Here is a 12,516-nt window from a genome sequence, read left to right as displayed (position 1 = left end):
AAACCAAGTAAGTAGAATAAAAGATAGAATGGTTTAACTTAAAATCAAACAAACAAAACCCACATTCTTTTTATGTTTTGAGACAAGGTCTCACATGGCACAGGCTGGCCTCCAACTTGGCACATACTGGATTGTCCCTGAGTTCTTCATCCTCTTGGCTCCATCTCCCAAGTGCTGGACTTATAGGTGTGTATACCACACCAAGGGTAGGGGAACCAAACCCTTAAGAGAAAATAGTTTATATATAGACTGACTTGGGAGGCAGGTATATTCTTACATCTGCAATTCTAGTGCTTGGGAAGCAGAGGCAGGAGTGATGTGGGAGTGTCATATATCAATCTGTTGATTTCATTGGTTAAGCAATAAAGAAACTCCTTGGCCCTGATAGGTTAAAAGATAGGTGGGAGGAGTAAACAGAATAGGATGCTGGGAGGAAGAGGAGGTGAGGTCAGACCCAACAGCTCTGCTCTCTGGAGCAGAGATGCCATGCTCAGCTCTCCCAGGCAGCTCCGACCCAGGATGGACAGAGGCTAGAATCTTCCCGGTAAGCGCACCTCGGGGTGCTTACACAGATTATTAGAAATGGGCTAGTCCAGGTGCGAGAGTTAGCCAAGAAGAGGCTGGATATAATGGGCAAGCAGTGTTTAAAAGAATACAGTTTGTGTGTTATTTCGGGCATGAGCTAGCAGGCGGCTGGGGTGCTGGGGACGAAGCCCCGCCACTCTTATTTCAACACAGGAGGATTGCTATAAATTTGAAACCAGCCTGGGATACAGAGGGAGACTGCACCAACTCCCACAAAACGAAACAACCTGTTTGGGGCTAATGATTCAAGTAGAAGACACCGAATGGAAATTATCCCACCGGAATGGGAGCAACATCGTGGCATCACAGTGTGTGAGAGGACACTCGCTTGGTTCATGTTACAAAATGCTTTAGCACAGGCGCCACGTGTGGATAATGTGAAGTACTTACGTGTATTTCTAGACCAACGGCATCTATCTAAGAATGACCTACAGACAGTGCTGAGGGGGAGGATGAAGGCTGAGGTGGAATTTTTGTGAATATACTTCGGTAACTTTGTGGTTGGTGTTATGCAGGCCCCAGGAATGGTCTCTTCTTTTTTGAAAGCAACATTTTAGAACTCCAGGAAAAGTCATTCTAGAAGCCTATCAATAACAAGGTGCTAGATCTAAAAGTCCTGCCGGTATACCCTAAAACATCATAGGTAAGTCATTTACAGCCTCCCCTCTTCTTTTCTAACTGCTTCCTCTCTTGGTACCACAGAAGTAAGTTCCACGAGTGTCGAGCCAGACAGCAGACAGAGGTGCTTTCCACAGGGTACAGGCCTGTCAGACAGAGAGGCCCTGGATAGACAAACAGGCCTGGACAGACAGTCAGGCAGGAAGTGTTTTGTGAGCTTGTCTGCTTGAAATAAACTGATGGAGAGCAGAAAACTAACCTCTGACTCTAGGAGACAAATTACAATGTCATGGTTTCAAGTAGCTGCCATTGGCATTCAGATGTTACTCTCTTCGAACATGAAAGGCTCTGTACGAAGTATACACAGTTCATAGCACTCTAGTTCACTCCCGTTCCTCTGTGCCTCATATCTCTCTTAGCATTAGCAAACAAAGCTACATTTGTAGGTTCTGATTATATAACTAAGTGGTGATGTGGATTCCCCTCTGTATGCTATGAATACCATTGGTTAATAAAGAAGCTGCTTTGGGCCTATTGCAGTGCAGAATAGGGCAAGGCAGGAATCCCAAGCAGAGAGAGGAGGAAAGAAAGCAGAATTAGGAGAAGCCATGTAGCCACTGGAGGAGACCGATGTGTTGTGGAACCTTGTCCGTAGGCCATGACCTCATGATGATGCACAGACTAATAGAGATAGGCTAATATAAGATGTAAGAGCTAGCTAGAAATATGCATGTGCTAATAAGGCCAAGCAGTGTTTTAATTAATATAGTCTGTGTGATTATATTGGGTCTGGGAATGAACAAGCAGTCTCCCTCAACAAAGTGGGAGTCAGATTTTCTGGGTTTAAATTTTGAACTTAGTTTTCATTAACTTTGTGTGTGTGGTGGTTTGAAAGAAAATGGCTCCCAAAGGGAGTGGCACTGTTAGGAGGTGTGGCCTTGCTGGAGGAAGTGTGTCATTGTGGAGGCGGGTTCTGAGGTCTCATTTATGCTCAAGATACCACCCAATGTCTCAGACTACTTCCTGTTGCCTGCAGATATAAGGACTCTCAGGTACTGTTCCAGCACCATGTCTGTTTGCACACTGTCATGTTCCACCAAGGTGACAATGGACTGGACCTCTGAAATGTAAGCAAGCCACCCCAACCAAATGTTTTCCTTTATAACAGTTGCTATGGTCATGGTGTCTCTTCACAGCAGTAGAAACCCTAGGACAGTGGGCTTGGGCAAAGTTATAAAGCTTCTCAGTGCCTCAGTTTCTCTTTCACTGTGCATTGCTATGAAGGAATGCTTAGTCTAAAGGTAAGTGCTGCTGCAGCTCTCCTCGTGGCTCTGTCATTATGCTAACATGTGAGATAGATGCTTGCTTGCACACGGATAAACCCGCAATGCCCCACGGGTCCCTAACCCAGAGGAGACTCTCTGTTGACATCTGCATAAGTCACCCAGGGATTTACATGCCTCATTAGAACCTCAGTAGGCCGACACTAGTAACGCTTTACTGACAGGAAAGGGAGGCTTATAGAAGCATCAGGGGGCTTTCTGAGGACACATAGGCTTACACCTTCAAGTCCACTGGATATATATTTCTGCTCTGCTATTTTCTAATACAGATTGAGTTTCAGAGATGTTGTAACTTAAATAGAGTATTTTCACTTAGATCATGCAAAACATTCTAGGAAGTTAAGAAAAAGTTTAGTGACAGTATCCAACTTGCTGTCCAGGGATAAAGCCACCTCTCTGTAAACTCTGTCAAAGTAAATGTGTCATACCGTTGGTTTTGGAGACTTTGGATGCTGAGATGGCAGATCTTGTTGAACTAGGCACTACCGGACAACCATCTCTGTAGAACACACAAAGAAAGAACAATTACAAAGGTTTTGAACAGCCACTGTTAGTCATTTCAGAAGCTTCACTTTAGGGGCTTACTCCAGGTACCCCCAAAGTGTGGACAGGATTTAATGGAATTCTTCAAGTGAGTCTGTAACTCCAGTGTTCCCACAGTGGGATAGAAGGCAGATGAAGGACAATCCAACCACCCTGGAAACTCACAGGCCAGCAAAAAGTATGAAATAATGAACAAGAAGCCCTCTTTCAAACAAAGTGAAAAGTGAGATCTACACCATGTGTCTTAGGGTTTCTATTGCTGTGAAGACCCCATGACCATGACAACTCTCATAAGGGAAACTATTTAATTGGGGCTGGCTGAGTTTCAGAGGCTCAGTCCATTATCATCACTGTGGGACATGGCAGTGTGGTACTGAAGAGGTACCTGAGAGTTCTACATCTTGCAGGCAACAGGCAATAGCCTGTCTCACTGAGAGTTTCTTGAGCATAGGAAACCTCAAAGCCCACCCCCATAGTGAGACACTTCCTGCAACAAGACCACACTTTCTAATAGTGGCACTCCTTTTGGGAGCCATTTACCTTCAAACCACCACACCATGTACCCACACCTCCCTCACCCTGTCCTCCCAAAGGTAAAAAAAGGGGGGGGGAATAAAGGATGGCCTTTTATTTTTCTTTTCCCTTCTCCATTTTCTTCTCACTTAGTCCAGGCTGGCCTCAAGCTGCTCTACAGTGAGGGTATGTGAACTATAGCTCTTCTTGCTTCTGGTTCCCAAGTTCAGCGATCATAGGCATGTACACAGTACCATGCCCAGCAAGTACTGCTGTCTTTATTTTACTATTGTTATTGACAGAACTGAATAATAAGTACTGCTGTCATTATTATTACTATTGTTATTGACTAGAGACTTAACTGAAAGCCTCAACCACTGAACTGTATCTCCACTGAGAATTAACTTTTGTGCATAATGTTTCTGCAGGTTTTAGTTCAGCTGTTCATCCGTGTGCTCATACCTCTTAGGAACATGGTAACAGAGATGACTGGACAACTTAACTCAGGTGCTTGCTGTGCCATTAGCAATAAAAGTCCTTTTATTTCTTGAAATACATCTTTTTCCAAAATCCATGAAGTAGTTATCAGTCTAGGGTCACTAGCTTGCAGCTAACTGGAATAAATTCTACCCCCGGTATAGCTCCCGACATAACACCGTGTCCTTTCATTGCTGCTTCTGTTATTTATCATGGACTATAGAGAAGGCGAGAGTGGAGAGACTTGATGGAAGAAAATGGAGGACATGACGTCTGTAGAGACAGCAGCTAAGACAGGTGGAGGGGAGAGAATGTCACTCCAGGACTGAGTGAAGAGTCCACTCCGGATTTTGAAGTAAAGCTTTCAGCCTATACCTAAGCTTGACAGTGATGTGAAATTCCGCAAAATGCTTTCTTTTTTCCATTAATTCCCTTCCACCAAGGAAAACAACTGTGTACCAATCCAATGTCTGGACACACAGAGAGTCAGGTCAGGGATGAGGGAAACAACCACAGTCTAAAAAGAACAAAGTCTACCGATGGTTTTCTGTTACACTTGTATTTTGGAAGAAATTACTCATAAACACAACTGTCAGTTTCCCCTTCCCATAGCTTGGCTTAGTCTACAACCTAGAAAGCCAGATTCACGGGCACTGTGAGTGCTGAATGACGCTTCCCAAAAATGTCTGTACTCTTATGACTATGCCATGGTAGACGTAACTATAGTAGACACAATCATCCGACCACCACAGAGAAAACGGATACAAACGGTATAATAGGAAAGAACAAAAGGGAGCCCGATGACGACCTTATTACTTTGGAAACTAAGCAAAACAGTAAACTCCCTTTCTTGGTCAAACAGAATCGGGCTCTATTTCTGTTACTCGCAACTGAAGGCATTCTGATGTGTGCTAGCCTACTAGCTGGGACCGTGCTGCTACGCTTGCATGCTTGGTTTCTCACTCCATCTGGACTCTGTTCTAATGTTACTCGTTAGAGGGCTGTGAATTAGGAATTCTGGAAGGCCCAGTACCTTGTTGCTTTTAGCACCACAGAAGGAAGGGACAGGTCCAGTGCTCTGTTCTCTTCCTCCAAGGTCATCCCTTGTGTGCTGACTCCGTTCACATAGTGGATGATATCCAATAGCTGCAGACCTCCTTCAGCAGCTGCAACCGACTGAGGGTTGATGTCACTGATATATACCACTTCATGGGCACTGCCGTGACCTCCAGACAGAGAAAATCCTTCAGAGAACAGAAAACCATTGTTTCTCAGTCACAGGATGCCAAGAAAACCGTACCGATCAAGGCCTGCGCTCTTCTTACCTAACTCCTCTCCGTGGCATGTTATCGTAATGTCAGGCAGCAGATGGGGAAACACTGGCATCCTGGGTAACTCCAGAATCCGCCCAAGGACTAATCTGACTGTCTTGGGTGCAGCTCGCAGCAGATTCACGGCATCCGTGTGGGTCATGTTTGTGACGTCTGTATCATTAACCTACAAACGAGACAGAGGCAAACCAGTGCTGATTTTCAGAACAGGAAATCCGATGAAAACTTGTATCAGCCAGTAAGAGACGTAAGGTGACACAGTCTCTACTCTATTGAATCCTCTTCCCTGCAGAAATCAAAGGGACAAAGATCAAGCTATCATAAACAACATAAATTTGCTAACAAATGAATGCATACCTTACTGTTTTGTTAATATAGGAATCTTATCCTCTAGAATTTAGGAAACTTGCTGTCTCATGGACTTGAGAGACCTGAAGAGATTAAAAGGACTTGCAGTTGAAGCAATTCCCAAACAGCTATGCATAAAGGTGTCATGGAGAATCATCTTCCTATTTTCCTGGCTGCACATCCTAAGGGCTAGGATTACAGGTTTGTGCCACCGAGCTGGGTTGGGGGGGGGGGCTACTATTAGGAGGTGTGGCCTTGTTGGAGAAAGCATGTCACGGTGGGGTCGGGCTTTGAGGTCTCCTTTGCTCAAGCTATGCACATCCTGTTGCCTTCAGATCAAAATGTAGAACTCTCAGCTCCTTTTCCACCACCATGTTTGCCTGCATGGCGATAATGGACTCAACTTTTAAACTGGAAAAGTTTTTCTTTCTAAGAGTTGCACAACTCTGGTCATGGTGGTGTCTCTTCCCAGCAACAGAAACCCTAAAGAAAGCAGGTCTGATGCCTTCACTGGGGCTGAGAGGCTGGTGCCATGTCCTTAAAGTTCCCACAGTGTGAGCTAACTAAACTTCTTTCCTTTTAAAAGTGTGCTTGTGAAAGGAATTTCACAGTAGTAACAGAAACTGGATTAGGATACCTGTATTTTACAAATATGCCCAATTACTTTAACTGTCTCATTTAAAAGCGTATTTTATTTTATGCATGAGTGTTTTGCTTGCATCTATGTCTGCAGCACTTGTGTGCCTGACGCCTGCAGAGGCCACAAGAGGGCACTGAGGTTCCTGGAACTGGAATTACAGAAAGCTGTCAACCCACATGCTGGTGCGGGCAATCAAACCCAGGTCTTCTAGAAGATCACCCTGTGCTCCTACCCCACCGAGCAGTCCCGCCACAATCAATGTCTCACCTTTATAAGGCGGTCTCCAGGCTTCAGCCTGCCATCACCCTTGGCTGGATCCTGTATGACGTCATGGACATAACAACCAATACTCTGGTTGCCTTTGGTTACTGTAAAACCCAGACTTCCTTTTTCTGATTTAATTAGGGTGATGGGAAGCTCGACTTCCTAGAGAAAGAACAGATTGATTTAAGGGGTCTACTTTGTCCTACAGACAAACACACATGAATACTGTTGTCCTTGGTTAAGAGAGGAGAAACCCAAATCTTAAGTTTACTGAACTTGGCCAGGAGAAGTCTTCTCAATTCTAGACAGAATGTTCCTCTTTCCAAGCATGTAACGTTTTTAAGTATGAAGCTGTGTGTTTGTCTCAAGACTCTTTCCCTCCCTCCCTCCTATTCTTCTTCAGCCTTTATTTTTTTTTCTATCTTGAAGAGCTAGGATCAAATCCAGAGCCTTACACATGCCAGGCAAGGCCTTCTTCCCCAGAGCTGCACCTCAGCCCTGCCTTTGTTTTTGCATGTACAAGATACACAAGAAGCCAAAGCGAAAGTACTGGTAATCAAGACTACATTTTAGAGGGGATGATTTCAAAAAACCCTCCACATTTTTAAACAACCAAGACAGAAGGCAGGAGACACAAAAGGAAGCTGTTGTTTGCTGATGTTTTTGTAAAAATATGAAGTGTCTGAATGATCGTGTGCCGTGGCTGCTTTTAATAAAGATGCACAGCAAACAGCTGGAAGGAGAGGATGCTCATATGGCCAATGACAGACTTTATTACTAAGAATGAAACCAAAATATTGATGTACACCCACCCATCCTCCCTGTGACACACAGATACACACACACAAACCTTACCACACGATTATATGAAAATGAAAATTATGGAAAGACTATTTTGATTTAAAATCTTTATGGTTTGGGAATGGTAAGATTATAGGTGCCTTTCCTCTTCTTTTTACTTATTTTATGATGTTTTTACATAAACATCTATTTCTGGACTAATAAACAGTGGGAAAAGTCTGACTTTAAATTCATGTGAAAGAATTATCATTCTTGGAAATTTTTTCCTAATCTTGATTTGCAGGCTTAGAAACTCATGCTTTAAGTGGGGGCGGGGGTAAGAACTGGAGAAAGGGATGGGGGGGTGAGGCTGCAGAGGGTTAACCAACACTGAGAATGCTGAAAAAGCCTAATGGAAATCTGTGGTTTTATAAGGTTCCTATGTCCATGCTATGCTTTTCTTAAGAAAGTTTAGTTGGAATTTCTGAAGATAATATCTCTTCCAGAAGCCATAAGCTGTCAAATGAAAAGCTCAGTGCCAAGTGTGGGATACTTCCCCATAAGCTGTTTGCAGGTCACAGACACCCCTAAAACAACATAAGCTATTGCCATGGCTCTTGTTATTCAGCAGAAACTGATGTTAAGATCCAGCTGTTGAAGACACCACACACCTTAGTCCCGGACACGGAAGCCTCCTGCCTGACGGCTAGCTGGGGCTGGAAGGTGCTGTGCTAGCTCCAGGGTGGAAAGTTACCAACAGTCTTACTAGCAGGGAATGTGTAAGTTTCGTAACTATTATTGGTGACCAGCAAGGCAAGATAAGCCATGGTACAACAGTGGTAAAAGCAGGGTGACCAAACGCTCTCTGACTGGATTTAATGGGAGATACACACTGTGGGATTAAAAAGAAAATGGCCCCCAAAGGGAGTGGCACTATTAGGAGGTGTGGCCTTGTTAGGGAAAGTGTGTCACCATGGGGGTGGGCTTTGAGGTCTCCTTTGCTCAAGATTCCCTCAGTGCGACAGTAAGTCAACTTCCTGTTGCTTGCAAGATATAATACTCTCAGCTCCAGCACCACATCTGCCTGCATGCCACCATGCTCCCTGCCATGATGAAAATGGACTGAACCTCTGAACTGTAAGCCAGCCCCCTGAATTAAATGTTTTCCTTCTAATAGTTGTCCAGATCGTCGTCTCTTTTCACAGTAATAGAAACCCTAACGAAGGCACACACTCAGTAGTGCAAATCGTGACAAGAACATGTGGTTGGAGTGTTTACAGGCTCCAGGTACCAATACTACTATTATTTTGGTGAACAGACAATCTTCCCTCTAAATCTGTCAACTCTATACCTAAATATCTGTGCATCTCACAGCTTATCAAGAAGTTTCTTTGTACAGTGAAAAAGCTAATGCAGTTACAACTGGCCAAAGCTCAGGGACTATGTGTATGGAGTGTTCAGACATAAATGGGGCACCAATATTATATCCCCTTCCCTAGGTTCAGGAACACTGGAAGAGTGGGGTGGGAGGACTTTAAGAGCCAGAGGTCAGGAAGGACTGGAGGGAAACTGTTTTCTGGATGTGACAAGACCATGGCACTCATGAACTCATCGCAGCTGTGGCTGCCCGCCCACGACCTGCACAAGACTAAGCCAGCCAGCTCACAGCAGCATAGAGGAGAGAGGGACCCATGAGTCCCCACCCCCAGCTGAGGAGCCATTGACAAGTTGACGGGATAGGGAGAGACTGTTTTCTTTAAGAGTGTAGCCATTGGTAGGTCAACCGTGCTCCAGTCCATGGCCCCACATCTGGGAGTACATGGGCAGCACAAACTGGACTTGGTGGGAGGGGGACCTGAGCTTGGGTGGAGATGGCGGATGGAACCGGATCTAAGAGGAGTGCGTGGGAAAGAATGGGGGCGGTGAATGTGATCAACACACATCTTATCCGTGTATGAAAATCTCAAAGGGAATCCATAGTTATCTCTCTCTCTCTAGGTAAAGTTTTAAGGCTACACTACAGTGTAAAGACTCCACTCATACACACAAAAATTTAAAGACAAATTATATTCAAGCACTAGAATCTCCCTAACTCACGAAGCAGAGTTTAGTCAGTAAAGTGCTGGCTACATAGCACGAGGGCCTGAGCTGGATTCCACACAAAAGCTGGCTGTGGTGGCAAGCACCTGTAGTTTCAGTGCCGAGGGGATCCCTGGGGCTGACTGGCCAGCCAGACTAACCCAATCTGTGTATTCTGGGACAGTGGGAACCTATTTCAAAGTGAACAGCACTTATGAGTAAAAGCACTCAAGGATGCCCTCTGGTCTTCACATGCACATGTGTCTACACATGAACCCTCCATACGTGATTTTGTATGTGTGTGCATGTAAAGGTACACACGTGTGCACCCACATGTGTACACACACTCAGTAGGTACAAGCCAGGTATGATGGTGTATGCTTTTAATTCCAGTCTTAAAGAAGCAGTGACAAGCAGATCCCTGGAGCTCTCTGGCCAACTAGCTTAGCCCATTTGCTGAGTTCCAGACAAATGGGAGACTTGGTCTCACAAAAACCAAAATGATGGCTCCAGAGAAACAGTATCCGAGGTTGCCCTCTGGTCTCCACATGCATGAGCACACACGCATACACACATCCACATGCATGTGTATACACACAGGCAGGCACACACACACACACACACACACACACACACACACACACACACACACACACACAGAGTCAGTAGGTAATTCAGAGACTCAGGAAAAGAAGCAGTGATGAGCACCTGTCCGTAGCAGGGTCTGAATGCAGTGCTAGGAGTCTTACATTCATTGCTTCATTCCGTCGTTTCCAGCCCTCTGAAGTAAGAAGACTGCAGAACCAAAGCTGCTGGACTCTGAAGAGTTAGGGGACTTGTCTGCGGGTGTCTGCCAAGACGGCAGCAAGGCCGTGAGAAAGCCAGGGACAATATACAGCCTTTTTCATCCTCCCCTAATTTCTCACCAGGGAAATGTCAGAAAGGGCTGTTATTCATTTGTAAATGTAATATGAGCTACTTTACAACAGTTTTTTTCTCCACTAACAGAAAATGCATGCATCTATACCTTCACTGAGAAAAATGACAATTGTTTTATTGCTTGTAACAGAGAACGATGCTCACCAGCTCAGAGTCCTCAAGGTGGTTTCCCAAGTCATTTTTCCAAGTTGTCAAGTTTTCTGGTTTCTTCAGCTCAGAAACGAGATGTGTATAGTATTTCCCAACAGAGTCAGAAGCAGAGAATTCTGACTGGGGCTGGCAGGTCTGTCCAGGACTGACATCCAGCGGTGGAGGAGGAAGAGGAGGATGGCTGTGGAGATAAAGGAAGCAATGCTATCTGTGGGCACATTTCAGAGCCAACACTCAGTTGGATGTTTCTGCCTGGATTTGAGCCTCACGAGTTTTTAGACTATGGGTTTATTCAATGTCTACTATATGTTGGTATTACCATTTACTGATTCTCTGTGCAGGTTCAACTTCGAATAAGCTCTTTAAGCTGCAAAATGACAGTAAGACAAGCTAGATGTAAGTATACCTTCTATTCCTCATTGTTATTCAAGATGGAAGCTAATGTTATCAGGGGTCTAATTTGGATTTCAACTCAATAAGAAAAAGAGAAATAAGAACATCTTACTCTTCTGGTCATTTATCCATTTACTGAAGTATTTATTTTCCAAAAGCAGGGATTCAACTTAGGGTTTTATTCATGCTAAATAAGCATTCTGTTCTTATCTCTTGCCCTTTACAAATTTTTTTTTAAATTTGAGGAGGGTCTTACAGGTTGTCCGTGCTGGCCTTTAAATCTTTCCTCCCCTAGTCTTCCAAGTAACTGGGATGATACGCCTAGTTCCTGTGGTCACTTTGGATGAAAGAACAGAAACAAAGGAAGTAGGAACAAGATGTGAGGGAGGAGGGGAGGAGGGAGGGGTAAATGTAGGCAAGTGTGGTTGGACATAAACACACAGACACCAACAGCCAAGGTAGCTGCATGTTTGTCCTGCAGGCTTCTATGCTTTCAAACACGTCCTTTCCCCGTCTCCTGATCTTGTCATCTGCAAATCCTCCTTGCTTCCCCTTCTAATTCTAACCTCTGTGAGTATCATTCCCTAAATACATCTCTTTTCTTTCTGTTTAAATTGTATTGGGGAACCACTTTCTTAATTACTAACAAATATGCTCAAGAGGGAAGCAAGGGTCACACTGCGTGTCTGGAGAACTTACATCTACTAGCTCTTGAGAGCTAACTAAAACTGTTAGACACATCAGCAAGACCTCTAATGAGTCACTGCTTGCTAACCATGCTGAATCCACAGGCATTCCATCCATTAAAAAACCTGTGTTTCTCATGTGTATGTATGTGCATGGCTATGAGGCTGCCCTATCCCCTGGAGCTGGAATTCTGTGAGGCTATGAGCTGCCCGGTATGGGTGCTGGGAACTAAGCCACGTCTCCAGCCACCACATGTCACGTTCTTGGAACAATTTGTATGGCTGCTGCTGTTGCTACACCACCGGGTGCTCTGGACACCATGCAACCCTGGCAATACCTGTTCTCAAATTCTGGTTTGCTTGGTGTTTTCCGAGGGAGGTAAAACATGGCACATGCGGGTTCTTCCTGCTGACTGTGTGCCTGGGACAGCACGTTATTCAGAGTTTGAGTCAACGCTGAAGGCGAGGAGACATGTGGCTTCTTGGCTGGAGCGCTCGCAGAGTCGTCCTCTCCACTCAGGCTGCTGTCACTTGAGCTCTCTCTTCTCGAGGGACACTTGCGCTGCTCCTTGTTTCTGCCAGACAGCTCGTTCTCTTCCGAGCTGGTGCCTGGTGCCACGGAGAAGGGCGACGGCTGAGAAGCCTCTTTACTATTGTTTAGAAACACTTGTGCTGGAGAGTGGAGCGGAGTCTGAGAGGGACGCATGGAAGGACATCAGATCATGACAACATACATTAACTTCAGAAACGGTCAATGGCTGACGGAACTGCTAAGGAGCAGTCCTTTATACAAAATGTAAATATTCTGATAGTGAGCGCAATTCATG

General features: G+C 44.8%; 1 protein-coding gene across 6 annotated transcripts in view; it reads right to left on the bottom strand.

The window, feature by feature from the left end:
* The window catches only part of Ptpn13 (protein tyrosine phosphatase non-receptor type 13), a 180,333-nt gene that overhangs the window by 27,202 nt on the left and 140,615 nt on the right, over positions 1-12,516 (bottom strand). For all 6 annotated transcript variants that reach the window (XM_050155706.1, XM_050155709.1, XM_050155711.1 and 3 more), the window contains 6 exons: positions 12,028-12,380; positions 10,605-10,791; positions 6,666-6,824; positions 5,405-5,576; positions 5,113-5,323; positions 2,975-3,045 (listed from right to left, as the gene is read on the bottom strand). In XM_050155706.1, coding sequence (XP_050011663.1) covers positions 2,975-3,045; positions 5,113-5,323; positions 5,405-5,576; positions 6,666-6,824; positions 10,605-10,791; positions 12,028-12,380 — 1,153 coding nt within the window. The remainder of the gene's footprint in view (positions 1-2,974; positions 3,046-5,112; positions 5,324-5,404; positions 5,577-6,665; positions 6,825-10,604; positions 10,792-12,027; positions 12,381-12,516) is intronic.

Source organism: Alexandromys fortis, unplaced genomic scaffold (assembly GCF_014885135.2).
Source record: "Alexandromys fortis isolate MF-2015 unplaced genomic scaffold, M_Fortis_MF-2015_v1.1 scaffold_87, whole genome shotgun sequence".
NCBI lineage: Eukaryota > Metazoa > Chordata > Mammalia > Rodentia > Cricetidae > Alexandromys > Alexandromys fortis.
This window is presented reverse-complemented; position numbering and strand designations above follow the sequence as displayed.